We start from the raw sequence: 19,072 nt of genomic DNA, 5'->3' as shown, positions 1-19,072 counted from the left end.
AAAGGAAGTTGTACTCATAAATACCTGGACTGGGGCAGATCCAACATATTAGTTGTCAACAATGAAGGTCATAGAAGGAGAAGGTGAAGGCTAACAGTGAAGGTTATAGAAGGTGAAGGTGAAGATCAAGGTGAAGGTCATAGAAACAAAACCTTAAGGTTACATAAACACTACACAGTTAATTGAAAATCAAATTAATTTGCAGGCTAAAAACCCACACAAAAATGTTTCGGAGATCTCTTCAGTTGATGCTTGTACTGTTATACTACTAAGGATTAAACTTCTGAGTTTAAGATCAATTAAAACTTAACGTAAGTCTTGAACTAAAAGGTAGTTTACAACTACTACAATTTTTTAAGGATTATCTGCAGTATTATTCGTGGAATCAAGAGGCTGTGGGAGAGTTGCAGCAACATCATTTTTTTCTCTGTACTGATGACACCTAATAAACTGCAAATACAATTTGAATTTTGGTATGATAAAAATTGAAAAATATAAAACATTTTTATACTGATTACAATATTCTTAAATTTAAAATGAAAATAAGAACTACATTCCATGGCCGAGTCTTTGAAGCCATTAGCTATGAGGCTGGTGTTTGCACTGGCTTCTGAAGGATCTGTTACTGGTGTGTGATTTTAATAATTCTTGTTCAATTAGAATGTTGTTTTTAAACGTAAAAACATTTAAAAATATGCACACACATTTAACTTCCTTGATTGTCTCCATAACAAAATTTTACAACTACACAAGTAATTCTTTCTCTTTCTAACAATTCCTAATTCAGACCTGCAAGTCTTCTTTCTTAAAATTTCTCAAAATATGCACTTTTAAAAATATGTATTTTTGTATGTTATTTCAAAATAACACACAAAAACAAAAAAAGAGTTAGCTTCAGCTACCTCAACTCAAGTAAAGTTTTATATGCATATTGCAGTCAGTTTTAAAGATTGTTTTATAATAAAAAAATTAAAAAATTCTCAGACCAAAAACTGGTTCTTTCATGACACAAGGTATGCAGAATAAAGCATTGCTACTGATTTCAGTGTTCATTGGCTTGGTCATATTAATAATATTTAAAAAATTACATTGATTACATTATATAGGTAAAAAGGTTAATACTGCATGAAAGGAATGTATCTAAAAAAAAACTTAATGTCTAATATGACTGCTGTCCATGATGATTGGCAGTAAAAATCATTAATTTTTTAATGAAAAATAGAACAAAATATGGAATTAATAAGTTTTCCAATAACAGATATACTAGTGCTAGTGTTGCTGCTGCTGCAGATTCTAACTACTGAATTTCTTTCTTTTCTTTTTAAAGACATGTACTTAAGATCTAGAAATAAGTGTTTTAAATCTGTGTTTAACTATTTAGTAAATTAAGTGATGGGTTTTGTCATACATTTCAAGTATATAAGGATGGACAGTAACAAAAACCTACATTAATAAGTGTTAATAAATATTATCATAATTGTTATGTATTTATATGAGGATATTGGTCATTGATGTAGCCATAAGTTTATTAAATTCATTTCATTTATTCATAAAAACTAATTAATTCATGTCAAAATTTTCTAATAATGAAATTATATTTTTGTTTAATAAGCTTATATTTAATTTTCAAAATGTTTTCCTGATTCTGTTACAGTGCAATTTTATTCGATTAATTTATGCCTCGTTTGCTTATCAATGGTTGCATCTGTCATTACTCATAATTTAAGTCGCAAAGTTCGTAGTAGACCTGTACCTTGGGTAATAAAAAAATTTTTAACTGGAAGACTTGGAACTTTTCTTGCTTTATCGACAACAAAGGTAAACATATTACAATTTTATTATTTTAAAATTACTTTTTTCTACCAAAACTGCTGAACAAAACTGAAAAATTGATTTACATGAAACAGATGTCACTTAAACAGAAGGGTAGATTATAATAAAAAATGAGGTAATAACTATATTCAAAGATTAGCTATCTAATCATGATCAAAAATCAAGAAATAAATATAATTACTTCAAAAAAAGTATATCAGCCTAAGTATGTAGCCTCCTCTTACAAAAATTAACCTTATTATTTTGGTGATCACACAAACATTATTCCAGTAACTAACACAACTAGGTAATATTAAATACAATATAATTTTGCTTAAAACAAAACTACGGAACATGAAAATGCTGTATTACAAAACACAGGTAAAAAATCACCATATAGCTAGCAAAAAAAAAAAAAAAAAAAACAACAAAACTGTAGTGTATGTAACCCAATTTTCAGTTCCACTAATTTCTAAGAATATTCTGCTGTATTAAAATCTGTTCTGAAGCTCTGCCTGCCAAAATCACCTTTCCATCCAACAGTTATGATATATGTCACTGCTTAAAGCTCTATTTATCTAATCTTCAGTGGTAAATTTCAAAACAAAATATTCATTACGTGAAAGAAAAATGTTTTGACAAAACAAATTTCATTACGAACCTATATCCCTATATTTTTGGTCACTATGTAGAGTACATATGAACAATTTTTTTTTGAAAACATCTAATTCTTTGTAATGGAAATACTTTAAAAGTGTTTATTTATATAACTGTCTAATGTTGAGCACTTACAATTGCAAGTATGTAGGAATACTAAAGCAACCCCTAATTGTTTTCATACCAGAATCCGGTATACATCTATTATTATTTGTTAATGGGTGTGAACCCAGGCTAAGGTAGAAATGAAGATAATATCAATAGCTTTGAAGAGATAAAAATTATATATATGTAATTCCTGATATGAAAATAAATGTAAAATGTGGATTTCATGGAAGTACACTCAATGTTACTGTGAAACTAATTAGAAGGTGAAATAAATCAATAAATACATTAATAAATAAACAATATAATGTTGGATGACTAATTAACAAATAAAGTACAATTACCAAATCTACAAGGGATTTTCATATTTGTGAAGTAACTTTTAATTTTTATCCCACAGTTTGTTTAATTTTTAAATTGTTTAAAAAATATATCGTATTTATTATTTTTTCATTTCTTAACCATGATAAAACTAATATTCAGTTGCAATAGTGCTTATGTGATGAAAAATGGATATGATGTTGGCCAACAGTAGAAGCTAATCCAACACAGGACCGATAGAGCAAGGAGTAGAGCATGCTGAATAAAAATTAATAAAAAATTCTGCATGCAAAAACAATTTCTAATTTTGATTATTCACACAGTGGTGGTGTCACTTGTTTTAATTGGTTATTTTGCCATATACAAAAGCCTGAATTTCTACACAGATAGAATGGCTACAGAGAAAACTACCAAGTACATAGCAACATAGCCAAAATGGGATCATTAGAACCAGGATAATATTTGTATTTTGAAGGTTCTAGGAATTGTTCTATCCACCTCTTTCAAGTAAAATATTAACAGGAGTAGAATATAGCTGAATTAAAGTTGATTAGCAAATAGACAATACAATCCTTGCTTATAATTTATTTTTAAGAGGGAAAGAGGGAAACCCTCTAGTTCTGATAAACTTATGGACTACTCTCCTGAGCTGAAGCATTAACAAAATAATTGCAATCATCGATCAATATACTACAAAAAAAAAAAAAAAAAAAAAAACATTGTAGTTTCAAAGACAAATAATCTAAAAGCCAAATATTATCAATGAGTTTTGGCTTTCAATCGCTCTTAAATTCTCGTAGAATTGATTATCTAGTATTTAAAACATGTTTCTGAGTCTTCTACTTGTAGATAAGTATCCTTCTATCCAGCTGTAAAACTTATCATCTTAGTAAAAAAAATATAATGATATCAGAGATTTTTGGATCAACTGACAAAAATTTTTGTCAGTGTTAATTTTTATTTTCTGGTCAATAAGACATAATTGTGTCAATTTTAAAACCTATTATTCTTTTTGGTCCCATTCATTACACATTAATAACAAAAAAAATTTACATATTTGTTGTATTGGTTCTTATTCAAGAAATATACTGCTTCCAAGACAAGAAATAATTCATTCAAAAAGGTTCAGGGAGTTTTACAATCACATCACTAGGCTTCTAAGTTTTAGAATTATTATAACATTTGAAATATTATTTTTAAAATAATATTATGCTTCCGTATGCAAATAAAATCAAGAATATATCAAAGATATTTCAGCTTCCATATATCTCCAGGTTCCTTAGGCCTTCCAGCATCCTTAATTAACAAAAATTGAACTATTTCAATATTTAATTGTTCTTTTTTAAAAAGTAAAACTCATTAAGAACAAAATGTCATCATAAAACCTGGAAGCTTGGATGTGGGAATATGGAATGGGAATACTATGGTGATTAGGGAAATTTTAAGAACAATTTAATTATTAGAATAAACACAGAAAAAATTGTTCAAAAAAATTATCATCACATTACCAATCAACAAACAGCCACCTATGCTATGATTTTTAGTTAATAATGATAAATATAAAGTCCCATAATAAGTTTTATTTGGCTATATGATTATACTAGTTGATTATACTAGTTTTATTTTTTTTAAATTTATTTAAACTAATTTTTTCAGAATTCATTTCTTGTGCAGAGTTATACAGATAAAAATGGAGAAGAAATGCAAGAATGCAATCTTGTTAGAGAAGAATGCTCAAATATGTCTCCCAGCAGGAATGATTCTGATTGGCTGCTACTGGCAATAGCCCTGGACAGGATCATGTTCTTAATTTATTTATTAATATTCACACTTATAATAATAGTTTGTCTTATATAACTGGCAATGTTTTTATTTTAAGTGCACTTAACATTTTTATATCAGTTAAAATTTTTCAACTGATATAAGAACACTGATACTTTTTTCCAAACAAATCAAGAATAAGTTGTACATTTTTAAAATCTAAATTTAAAGTTAATTAATTTCTTCTAAAATTATTGTTAATAAAATTACATTTTTTATCCCTGTTGTTCTATCTTGTAACATTAAATAATTAAAAGAACCTTTTATGTAAACCACACACACTAATTTTATACTAGAATGTAAAGTAAATATACTGAACAATATACTAACATAGAAGTGACGATCTTGGTTACTAAACATGATAAAACTCAAAGCACAATTTTTCTCAGTATTCTATTGTAATCTAATTGGACAGGATTAATCAATTTATATATAATACTTAGAATTTATAATATCTAGTCTAGTTCTGAATAACTTGTTACCCAAAGAGTTACATGCAGAGAAACTCCTTGTATAACACTGTACACATAAATAAACATAGATGTAATAAGCGTACAAATATTTTTAATAATTATGGCAATATAACTGTAATTACCTTTTATGTAATAATAAAGAATATAAATATTAAACTATTTTAATTATGTAACAATGGAATTTTGTTTATCTGAAATGCAAATGCTTTGATACAAGTCACATATATCCTGTACACCACTGATTCTCAAACTATTTCGCTCACATTGAGAATGAAAACATTTCTAGCAGCCCCCAAAATTTTTAAATTTACCATCCGTTAAAAAAAAATAAAAATTGAAAATAAAAATAATAATTCCAATTGCTGTTTTTAGGATATGCTCTTAAAAACCGCAATTGCAATTATTGTTTGTAAACATGGCATATCCTATTTCTGAATTGAAACTTACATTTTAAATGACAGCAATTTCTCACTGACTCTTTTTATTAATTTTATGATTTTTTAAATCTTTAGTACACTGTCAAAAAGTAGAGTATTCAAGGTTAATTTTTTTTTTTATTAATCTCTCTAAGCTTCTAGGTTGCAAAGTTCAAATAGTTTGAGTACAATCATTTTTTATCATAAAATATAGGTGTCCCTTTAATTTTTTATACTAATGTAGTAGTTATTTAATTATAGTTTGAAATATCAGGAAAACATAATTTGTACCTTTTAAGCAGCCATCACCTTCCTTTTTCTTTTTCCTGTTTAGCCTCCGGTAACTACCGTTTTAGATAATACTTCAGAGGATGAATGAGGATGATATGTATGAGTGTAAATGAAGTACAGTCTTGTACATTCTCAGTTCGACCATTCCTGAGATGTGTGGTTAATTGAAACCCAACCACCAAAGAACACCGGTATCCACGATCTAGTATTCAAATCCATGTAAAAATAACTGGCTTTACTAGGACTTGAACGCTGTAACTCTCGACTTCCAAATCAGCTGATTTGGGAAGACGCGTTAACCAGTAGACCAACCCGGTGGGTTAAAGCCATCACCTTCCTAGACCGCCTGAACACCCCCAATTTTCTGTAGGCCTTCTACCGTCCTCCCTGAAGGCCTCCAGCATCCACAAGGAGGGGTGTTATCACCCACTTCGAACAAAGTGAGAACGAATGCTGTACATGCATTTTGGTAAGGCAACCTGTACTCCCTTTCATTTCTCTTCTGTGCATTACAGATCATAGGTAGTTAGTTAAAGGAGGTAAAATTTACTGTCATTTTGGTGCAATACCAAACATACAAAACTGGTATGGTTCGAGCTATAACTAGATAAACATTTTCACAACTCATAACACTGCTAAGTAACATAAATAGTTCTATCAATGACTTCACAGACAGCGTTGGAAGAGGCAAAAGCTTACATAATACAGGCAGGTGCTCTATAACACACAGTGGAAATGCTATACCAGACTTTGGAGACTTGTAATACATTAAAAAAAAAATTATCTCAGCCAGTGTTAAAATGTAGTGTTCTATTTTTATATTGCATACACAACAATACTGCAGTACAACCGTTAAAAAGAAAACATTATTAATGAAATGTTAACATTAAGTTAGCAATATTTTTTTCCTTAATTCAAAGGAAAGTTTTTGCCAATATAGTAAAACATCCAACTGACATAGCAGTTAGCATACTATGTAGATTCTAGATCAACTGATCCTTAGCTTACTCACAGCAAGGATCTTCTGCAATCTTTCATTTCTTATTTCAGTGCTTCAAGTTATTTATTAAAATACACATAAAGCATACCTGAGGTCATAATACTAAAATAAAAATTAATAAAACGTGAACAATGTATTCATAATCTTCATTCATGTTATATCCATTGGAAGCTGTTATAAATAGGTTTACACTGACATTCTTCAGTCCATTTTGTTGCTACCTTATTTAATTGCTTCTTTTGACTTCAAATTCTTTTTTTTCTCTACCACACTCAATTTCAGTTCACTTGTATTTATAGTTGAATTAAGATAAAATAATCTGTTTTTAACAATGTTTCAAATTGTTTTGTGTATCTCAGTGCCTGATATGTATATATCAAATATCTTCGTTTGATTATGAATGTAGTTTTATATTCATCCAAATCAATATACAACATAAAATTCTAACTTTGCAAAAAAGCGGTACTTATGGACATAGCGAGTACAAAGAAATATTTCATGAGTTAAAGGTTTGGATTTGTAAATAGATTCCTTCTTGGAAAATAGAATAAATATAAAGGAAAATAATTAAAAAACCTTATTTTTCCCCATAACATTTTGGAGTATTTGTTACAATAAAAAATAAAACTTTTTCCAATAGGGGAAGTCCAATTTTTGCAATTAAATTGTAAATTAAATTATTTTTCATCAAAACTTTTTAGGGTGCAGTATTAATGGCCCAAAAAGAATCAAAAGAAAAATTAAGAAAATTACTTCTCACATATGTTCAAACCTTACTCTTCACCAAATTATCTGATTTTAATAATTATTTTCTATTTTGTGGATTTTTCAGATAACTTACAGGAAACATTTCTTGAAAAAGAAATTAAATTATAGATGTTTTGAAGAAATTAAAACTTTTTCTGGCTAATATAGTTTGTATAACTAAACTAAAGGGAACTATAGTAATTGATTTAAAATCACCTTTTTTTAAATTGTGCTTTAAGGGGGAACATTTACAAAAAAAAAAAAAAAAACATTTTTCACCAAAATAAAAATGCTAATTAGAATTACCGAACGTCACAACAACTCTCTCTTTTTCTGTTTAGCCCCCAGAACCACCGTAAGATATTACTTCAGAGGATGACGTGTATGAATGTAAGTCTTGTCAACAAATAACACCGACATCCACGATCTAGTATTCAAATCTGTATAAAAGTAACTTACCAACGTAAGTATTTACTTATTTACGAATAAAAGTAACCTTAGTACTACTCTCGACTTCGACATCAGGTGATTGCGATGACGAGTTAACCACTAGACCAGCCCGGTGGGGTTGTCACAAACTAAAAACAATGATAAACGCTCACAATGTTATCGGTTGATCTACGTAGTATGTAAATACAGTATTGTAAAAATCTAAATAAATAAAATAACGCATTTATTTTCACTCGAAACGAACTATGATTTCATGGCCAACTGAAAACAATAACAAACGAACGACATTTACATAAAATAAAAACATAAACGGCCGTTAAGATCAAAATAATAATTATTTTTGTTTACCATCCGAATTTTAAATGTGATATCACGTGCAACTTTAAACTATAACAACCGTAACCTCCATCAGACGGACTGCCATGACAACCAAACAGGTGATCAGTACAAACGTCATTTTGACTGACGTAATGTCACCAAATCGTCTTTCTCGCATAAAATGAGATTGACAAGAAAATCGTCAGTTGGTCTTTTAGTATAAAACTGAACCTGACGAAAAATCGTCAAGTGGTCTTCGATGGGTAAATAACTCCGTACTGCATAAACCAGTTTTCTTCAGTTGGTAAAAAGATTCCTCAGAAGGATTATTATGTTGTATCTTTGAAAAAATTGGAAAATGGATTTTAGCCAAAATCCCCCAAAATTTGGTAAAAGTTTTATTGAAGCATTTTATCAAAAATGTTTTTTACTCTAGCTGAAACACTTTTTATCAGGATTACAATTGCCCAATTTTTTTTTAATATTCTACCCCACCCCAAAAAAATTACTTGAAACTTTTTTTGACTACTTCTTGCTTTGGAAAAAGTTAATGGGAAATTTTTACTTAAATATTTTCTACATCACAGGCCTTAATGACTAAAAAAAAATTTCCCCATTCCACTCATAGTCTGTGGCAATGAAAAATCGTTTTCTGATTTTTTAAAAGTTTAAAAGCTCAGCTTGTAATACTCATTGTGTTTAAAATGTGAAAGTATTGATATTTTATTATCCTCAAATGTCTAGCATATTTACAAAAAAAGTTGGCAAAAAATTGTCACCCCCTCCTAAAAAAAAATCATTTGAATTTATGGCCTAATATGTTTACTTTTTTAATATTTATAAACAATTTGTTTTAAATTTAGTATTGCAATTTGGGACTTTGGATTTAAATTTAAAATCCATCCCATAAAAAACTTCTCTACTTGTAATGTGATATATTGTTCTCTTGGAAAATTGTGATAAAACAATATATTTACCTTAAAAATAAAAAGTTTTAGGAAAGTACATTACCGCTAAATTAAAATTTTATCAAGTAAAATAGAAAAAAAAAATTTGTGACCTCAATAAATTTCTTCAAAACCCAATAAGCTGCTGTGTGTTGAATTATTGTCAACATTTCCTAATTATCTCAGTATCTTCAAGAATATTTTCACAAAAACTATCCGCTCCCCATTTTTCTTCTTTAATTACATGTTGAATACACTTAATTTTTCTAAGCATTTGCATCTACTCTATAAACGCCTATCAATAAATATTTCACATCACTAAATGTTGTTATTACTCCCAATGTAGCCTTTGACTTGTGCCCATATCAACTCTATCTATTAAAAATGCAGTGGTATGTAGGAAGATACACCACGATACACATATTTTTGATTTTACAATTTCATCTACTTCATGAAGAATTATTTTTGTTTAACTGATTTTATTATTTTTAAAAGTTCTACTTTTAACATGTCTTTGATGTATATGATTTTCAGCTAATGGTACAGTGAATTATCTATGACTATAACAGATCCGACAGTAACAATTTCAACAGTTTTTTTAAACTATTGCATAAAATTGTCACCATTCATTACATTTTGATGCTCCTGAGCATCTTTGTGTTCTTTTTTTCTTTATCCACCGATAGTTCCTCCTGTAAATGCCATATATTAAACCAAGTTTCACCTAGAGAATAAAATGTCTTACCCTCTTCAAGAAATCAGTTATTTCTTTTAAATATTCCCTGTGAATGAAATGTCTTGTATTCAACTGATAAAGAATTATTTTTCCTGGACATGAAATGAAAAAATTCTGCTGTTCAGAATCGATAATCATAGCATTTAATATTTTGTTCAATTAGGAAGCTCATTAATGAAATTAAACAGATGAACTTTTTTCTGATTGTGGTTTTGGTAAAATCGTCTTAACTTTTCAATCATTTCTACATGCTTTCAAGTTTTTTAGGGCTAACATATTTACCCTCAATTTTAAGTTTCTTTATTAAGTAAAAACTGTTTTTTCATTAATACCTGTTGTGTTACTTTCTTTCTGAGCATTGTTTCTAACTGCAGTTTCAGGGTTATCTTGTTTTATGGTTATATAAGCTGGTGATTTTTTTTTTTTTGGAGCTACTTAAGGGTTTTCCCGGTTTATGTTTCACAACATAATCACTCACTGTTAAATCCTGATTGGCACAAAATCACAGACTACATATAAAATTTATGAAAATAACACTGAATAAAACTGTTATAAAAATGAACTACAAAACTGTATTCATACTATACAGAGTAACACCATAACATAGAATGAAATATTTTCTTCCACAACTGAATAATGGTGTGAAGCATTACAAATGATGTTATCATTATTAAACATCAATAACAAACAGTCAACAAAATTTTAATTGCTTATCATCAATCAGCATTCCACAGTGCCAGACAAGTGACAGCTTACACTACATTATTATACATAAAAAACAATAACTGCACTTGCATCTTGGTGTGACACAATGATTTAGCCAAACTATTGAAATATAACTCATACATGCTAATTCTTATTTATATCTGCTGTTTGATTTAGCATTAATTGTGTTGGTAATTGTTTTATAAGATGATGATACTTCATTAAAAAGATAGCAGTAATGCTTCTTAACAATGGAACTGCAAAAGTTTTGGGCCTAACCAGAAGTTTTTAAAATAAACGAAGTGCTGCATGATCTTTTCAAGTCATGCAATAGTTTGCCAGATTTATTATTTCTTACTATTAAGACTGTTATAATTAAATTACAAAAAACCTGATATTGAACATAATTGCATTCAGGAAATCAAAAATAGATTTGTTTAGATAAAAAAGTAATATACATTTCTTCATTACAAGGGCCTTAGTTAACCATTAGTAACAAATAGTCTTTCTATATCTCTCCTTTTCTTACTTTTAACAAAACAAGTTTTTCACGTTTTTTTTTTATGCCTACCAATATTTTAAATAAAACTCCAACTAGAATAAACTGTTTAAAAAAATAAAATTGGTTTGAAAAATATACAAATGGTAAAATATAATATATTTTAAGTCTTTAAATTTTGACATTTTTAATAAAGCTCCAAATAAGTTAGTAATAAATCATTTTTGATCTGATACTACCTTCCAAAAGTTAAAATTTAAAGAATTAAAAAACTATTTTTTTTTGCAAGTTTTTTAGCAATTTTTTTTTAAGTTTATTAAATTATAAATGTTTACTTTAAAAAAACTATGAACAAAGGCAATCAAGAACTGGATTCATTCTGCTTTAGCAGTGTGGAATTGGACTGCTTGCACTGATCATGGGGTGAAGACTCATCATATTAAATGACAAAGAATTAGAGAATGAGCACAAAAGGGCAGACACATTCTGGTTTATTTTCACGTAATATAACAATGCACAGCCATTGTTTGTGTATACAATAATGAAATGTATAAAATAATATTTTTATTTTTATGAACAATCTAATGTTTGGGTAACCGCTTTTCAATACAATAACTTAATTTAAAGACTGATTTTACACCACAATAACATTCGTTATAAGATACAATGAATTCTCTTAAAAGATTATTAACATTTCTCCAGCTATTCAAACAGTTTCACAATATTTTATATTTCTCCTAAGATTATTTGATTGATTTGAATGTTATTTTCTGTCATTATTAGCACTGCCACTCTAACATTTGTAGTTTATGCATTTCAGAGCCCTCGACTCTCAAAACTTCTTTTAGCACTGAGTCTTTGCAAGTTGGGATTGTCAAATAAATAGCAATGTTAAGCTACTCCCACTTCCTACCCCTAGTCTCATGGCCTCTTCTGTTTTGCCTCTCCAGCTCTAACCACTATACAATTTTTTGAAACTAACACTCAAAATCAAATAAAACAATTCAAATAATACTAAAATCAATTATTCAAATAGTTATTGTCACATAAACAACAAACTTCAATTGAATGTCAAGTGCTTATTACAACTGTAAAACATGTAGTACTTAAAAAGGCAGAAAGAAAAACCTTTTCTCCCACAGTTTTTGATCTTTATTTTACATATTAAACTACAATCCTAGGTCATATTGGTGTATACTTTTTATTGTTGGTTGGTTTTCATGTTTAAAAAAGGAACTGAAAACATCCTCCTCTGTAGTTATAAATGTTAGCTTTTCAAATGTTATATAAATGAACACACTATATGGCTTAAAATTTTTGAACAATAAATTTTGACGATGGAGAGGTTCCAAAACGTGTCAACAGGTGATAAAAGAATGAAGCTAAGCAATACTAAACATAGAAACTATAGTGATCTTAGCAGAAAAGATAATATTATCTCAAAAACAACAATTTTGTCTTAAAATTAACAACTGCCTTTTACAAATTTTCATATATAATTTTAATTTTGAGTAATTTAAAAATGAGTCTGTTATGAATTTTAATAATTTTAAAGTGTTATCACAAGTGGGAAAAATAAGCTCTATAGTTTTGAGAAATAACCCTCATGTTAACGTAGTGTAAGTTATTTTATTAAGAATCTATTTAAAAAGCAGGAAATAGATTGTTTACATGTCTAAAGAAAAATGTGGAGGAAAAACATACTTTTTACATAACAATTACAGGGTCCAGCAGAATGATCTCAAGGTTTTGACAATTATACTGTTATTAGTGAATTGGTAGAGGTCTTCATAAGGTCAACAAATTTATGATTAAATGAAAAATCATGATTTTATGATTGAAATATTTCAAAAAATAATGATCCTGTCTTAATAATTTAGTTTATTATATAGACATTTTATCTTAAAATGTACAACTTCTTAGCAGGAATAAAATAATGCTGAGAATAAGAAATTTTACAACACTGTCATACAATTCTAAAAAAATATATTTATTGGATGATAATGCAGTAAAGGGTGTCTGAAAACCCGCAGGAAGTTAATGCAATAAAACTGTCTCCACATCATTTGGCAGCAAAGAATGCATGCCCTTGCAATAGGCATTTCAAACTGGTGTGTAAGAACAATTCTAAATGAACATCTTTAATTCTACCCACAAAGAATGTTACTTGTGTAGATAATTAAACATGAATAACTGGGCATCTGGCAAAGTATGATATTAGATAATTTTTGAAATTGTGGAAAATGATGCAAATATTCTTTTAAATGATAAAGCAAAATTTTAAACCTCATGAAATGCAAATAAATATAATTTTTTATATTTGTCTTGAAACAGTGCTTTGGGAATTTCATCAAGATTCACGTCTTAGTAGACATGCTACTTTGTGGTGCGTAATTTCAAACATCAGAATCATAAGCACATTCTTTAAATAATATAATATATAAATTATATAGTGACAATAACTTCTAATCAGAATGTGTGTGATTTTTGTTACCAAATGATAATGTATTTAGAAATCGGTAAATCTAGTTAAAATAATTTACTACCTCTGTTCATACGGCAATAGCTTCTAGGGATATTCTATGGGAACTCTTTTCCAGGCAAGCGATTTCACATTATACAGTTATTTCATGGCCTGTAAGATTGCCTGACCTCATGATCTGAATTTTTTTTGGGACTACTACAATGATAGTCTTTACTAGTCAAATACATTCAATTGCTGAACTGTAAATTTTTTTCCAGTGAGAAATCACAGCAAATGATTCAATAAGCAATGAGAAGCTTCAACAAGCAGCTGAATGTGCAAGAAAAGAAAAGAAGTATGCCAATTTAATTTTCAATTCAAATTAAAAAATTTATAACCAAATTAAAGAAAGATATATATATTGTTTAAAATAGCATACTGAAAATTTTAAAAAGAAAACTTATTTATTTCTTCCATATACTCTAAAACATTCAATCACTGCTGGATTCTGCATAAGCATTTCAATAAAAAAAGTTATATTTTAGTACTTCTAACAAATCAAAAATCTAATATCAATAAAGTTTTAATAGCAAGCAAATAAGAACCATAATGATAGATAACAAAAATAATTATTTATTATTATCAGAGGAAATTACTAATATCAGGAAAGGCATAAAAACTAAGTCCTTTCTGAGTTGTTCTTTAAATATAAACAATGTGTTGCTATATTTAAAGACTTCTTAATAAAACAATACAAAACAGAACATGCTACAATTTTGTGTAAATCAAACCAAAAGACCTCTTTGTAACAAAATTATAATAGCTTAAACTCAGGTGCCATCTATTGTAGCCAAATGGTACTAGATATTAACTCTCATAAAATATTTACCCTTTGAAAATCATCAATAAATGGTGACTTTTTATACATTTATATTTGTTGAACAGCTTCTATACAATACACTAAATTTTAATCAAGAAAATAAATACATTTTTGTTACAAAACATTATATGTCAGTATTGTAACACCATTTATAAAGAACAGCACATATTTTACGCATTATATTAAAATACATTGTACAACGGTAAATCAAATATAAATGGGATTTTTGTTGCTGAGCGTCTACGGTTAGTAGAACTGGCCCCGCGTTTCTAGTATGCTTGGGTGTTTGGAAGTCGAGAGTTCCAGCGTTCAAGTCCTAGTAAAACCAGTTATTTTTACACAGATTTAAATACTAGATCGTGGATACCGGTGTTTCTTTGGTGATTGGGTTTCAATTAACCACACATCTCAGGAATGGTCTAACTGAAAATGTACAAGACTACTCTTCATTTACACTCATACATATCATCCTCATTCATCCTCTGAAGAATTATCTAAATGGTAGTTACCGGAGGCTAAACAGGAAAAAACAAAAAATTATGGTTGGGTGGAGTCATTGGGAGTGGGGAAAGCCGGCCATTCCACACTCCCAACCGATTAGTCAGTAACGTTCACGATGTCGGAGCAACAGGTGCAATCCTTCTTTGCGCAACGTATAAATATAAGACATCGTGCTCGTGAAAGAGTTCAAGTGACGGAAATTTTCCGGAGATTGACTGCACAGTTTGGGAACCAAACATTGTCAACGACTCGTGAGTTTGGCTGGCATAAAGAGTTCAAGGAAGGACGAGTGGAAAATCAGGAACACGATCGTCGTCCTCGGACCAGCATTACCAACGAAAACATTTATGCGGTTCGAGACATTCTTGTAGACGATCGACGGGTGAGAGTATATGAAGTTGCAGGAGAGGTCGAAATAAGTTATGGGAGCTGTCAAACGATAATCACAAACGACCTATAGTTCCGTAAAGTGTGTGCCAGATGGGTCCCTCGTCTTTTGACCGCAAATCAGAAGTTGAGACGTTTGGAGGTCTGTCAGAGGCTTACAGCAAAGTTTGCGAAAGAAGGTGATGCATTTTTGACTCCGGTCGTCATCTGCGACGAAACGTGGCTCCACCACTACACGGCCCAGTCGAAACAAGCCAGAATGGAGTGGCGAGGCAGCCCCCAGTGAAAACCAAGACTCAACTGTTAGCTGGCAAGGTTCTTTCAACCATTTTGTTCGACCGTCGAGGCATTTTGCTCATTTTGTTTTTGCATGAGCGATGCACAATGAATGCCGTTTACTACTGCGAGCTGTTGAACGAAGCAAGGGCTGTATATCGCCGCAAAAGACGGGAACAACCGATTCGAGAGGCCATCCTCCTCCACGACAACGCCAGGGCCCATACTGCAGCTTTAACGGTCTCAAAATTAGAAGAAATGCACTGGATTCAATTTGATCATCCTCCCAACAACTCGGACCTACCGACCTGCGATTTTCATTTGTTTGGGCCGCTTAAAGAAGTTCTTGGAGGGCAACGATTTTAAGATGACAAGGGTGTGGAGGGATTCGTGCGCAATTGGCTCCTAATACAACCTGCGTCAGGTTGTCATCATAGCCATTATTCATTGCAGCATCGTAGAATGAAGCTTCATTCTATCACTGTATTTCTAAAACAGTAAACTTTGTATAAAAATAAATTATATTTGCCTTTTATTTTTCAATAAATAAATTTAAAAAAATAATAAAATCCAGTTTATATTTGATTTACCCTTGTATAAAGTTTGACTTAATATCTATAAAATGAAATACATGATTAAGTTAATGTGCATTTTAGCTCAAAAAGCACATCAAAATATTAATAGGTAAGTTATGCTACATTTAACCAAAGATGATTACATAATTTATATTATCACAAATGTAAAAATTATTTTTTCTTCATGAAAATAACTATTGATGATAAAAAACAAATTAATGAATTAATCTGCTTGTTCCTATAGGGATCAAGTTAATGAATTTTTCAGTAAATTTATTCATTTCTTGGTTCTTATAAAAGCATATTAATCAGAGAAATGACAAGAATTCATGCCTTTCAAGCCTAAAGTCAGCTTATTTTATTTTTGGCTGATGCGAAGATATCAATTAAATAATTAACATTAATTAAATAACAATAATTGGAGAAAACTGTACACACTAGTATCACAGCAATGTTTGGTCTTCAAACTGGCAACATGATTTGTACTAAAATCAACAAAAACATAATTACAAAGAAGAAAAATAAAGCCAGCTGTATGCTTTCACAATACCAAATTCATTCAGAAAGTTCTTGGCCTACAACAGAGATGTGCAAGTACGACCAAATTACTACCCCATCTGCCAAACATGAACCTTTAATAGCATGCTGTGAAATTTCATGTGTGCGTGTAATCGGGTAAAGCAAACAAGTTTTGACATTTTCTGAAAAATATATAAAATTGAAGTTTGAATTTTAAAAGGTTTAACCCCCATCAGACATAGAAAAAGAGTTAGGTTCCACTTTAAAATGTTTTTCCCCTTCATTTTTGATGGTAAAATAGTGGGCTGCTGAATTTAAACATGGTTCTACATCCATTCAGGATGAATGTTCACAACACACAAAAACAGCTACAACTGATGAAATCATCACAAAAATCGACAATGCTGCGTTAAATGATTGTCAGTTGAAGGTCCACAAAATTGCTGACATCGCAAAATCTTGATAGATCATGTCCACTACTTTTTACACAATGTTTTAGGTATGAAAAATGGAAACCTTTTTCATACCTAAGATGGAAAACTTTAGACTTGACACTTTTCAAGGGTGTTTAGACTTATTTAAATGCTACTCTGCAGAGTTTCTTTGACTTCCATACAACAGCAGATGAAACATGGATTTGTCATCATTACGTGTCAGAGACCTAACACTGAGTAGGAGAAGGTGAATGTGTGCCAAAGAAAGCAAAAATGGTTCAATCTACAGTTAAAGATATTGTTGAAGAGTTTTTGTAAGATGATGCTTATAGACAACCTGGCAAAAGCCACAAAAATCACTTGGGAGTATAATACTTTACTGAACCAATTGAAGGGTGCTATTTAGAATAAATGTTTACATCTGGCCAAAAGAAAGTGCTCTTCCACTACAATAATGTGCTTGCATACATATCTCAGGTTGTTGCTGTAGAGTTCATGGTGTACACTTCAGACAGAGAGAGGGTAATTGTCATATTTGGATCCTAGCTATCACTTCCTCTTCCCAAATCTAAGAAATGGCTCTACACAAGAAGATTCTGTTCAAAAAATGAAATCAAAACTGAGACAATCACTAATTTTGTTGAGTTGGACAAATTGCATTATACTGATACTATCATATACTATCATGATCGGTGATGGTCATGATCGGTGATGCTCATCATCGGTGATGGTCATCATCAGTCATAGTCATCATCGGTCATAGTCATAGTCATCATCGGTGACAGTCATCATTGGTGACAGACATCATCGGTGACAGTCATCATCGGTCATAATCATCATCGGTCATAGTCATCATCAGTGATAGTCTTCATCAGTCATAGTCATAGTCATCATCGGTCATAGTCATCATCCAGTCACTTACCTTCACCTGTCTGGTCACCAACCAAACAAGTGAAGTTTATGGACTGAAATTTGACTACTTTTACAAATAAATTTTCAATAAAATAAATCATACATATGCTTAAGGACAAAATGACATACTTAAGATTATTTTCTTAATTAGTATAAACAATTTTTATTATATACAATCTTTAAATGTATTATGAACAACAAAGATAGTTTATAACCATACATTCAAACTCGAGTATTCCATTCAGCAATACATAAACGCTCACTCAACATTTGCAACTTCAAAAGATATTATATTTTGGAAAAACCTTAGCTTGGCTTCAAACAAAATTGTCACCTTAAAATGTACTGCAACTGGTTTAGGACAAGAAAATTGAAACATATTTATTCTAATTACAAAATAATCAGAATAACACTACTACTTAATACAAAAATGTATTATATTGATAATGAAAAATATTTGTAAAATGTATGTATAATTATGATAACTGATTAATTTTACAGAAAAATTAAAAATCTGAAACTATGTTAAAATAGAGTTTTTCCTTTATATTATAAAGGGGTACTTGTGTATTAACTGACAGGCATCTTTTTTTTTTTAATATATAACTATTATATACACATACAGCTATTTTTTTTATATTTTTTACGTGCAGGTGACACACAGGAGATGGACAGTTTTTAAATAAGCAATACTCTTGTTAATTTAAAAATAAAATTATGTGTATTGGCACGAAAATTAAACTCAATACATGTCATTTGGATGTAATTGTGGTCACCTATTTATGAGAAATAATTTCCTTAAGGTGACATCCATCAGTGTGAATGT

The 19,072-nt window shown here is 29.8% G+C and overlaps 1 protein-coding gene across 1 annotated transcript in view; it reads left to right on the top strand.

Annotated features, from left to right (window-relative positions):
- LOC142327082 (neuronal acetylcholine receptor subunit alpha-5-like) overlaps positions 1–5,345 on the top strand; it is a 52,403-nt gene extending 47,058 nt beyond the window's left edge. The window contains exons 8-9 of the mRNA XM_075369917.1: positions 1,655–1,818; positions 4,552–5,345. Coding sequence (XP_075226032.1) covers positions 1,655–1,818; positions 4,552–4,752 — 365 coding nt within the window. The 3' untranslated portion in view covers positions 4,753–5,345. The remainder of the gene's footprint in view (positions 1–1,654; positions 1,819–4,551) is intronic.
- Positions 5,346–19,072: the final 13,727 nt, after the last annotated feature.

The sequence above is a fragment of the Lycorma delicatula genome, chromosome 6, assembly GCF_047948215.1.
Source record: "Lycorma delicatula isolate Av1 chromosome 6, ASM4794821v1, whole genome shotgun sequence".
Taxonomy (NCBI): Eukaryota; Metazoa; Arthropoda; class Insecta; order Hemiptera; family Fulgoridae; genus Lycorma; species Lycorma delicatula.
This window is presented reverse-complemented; position numbering and strand designations above follow the sequence as displayed.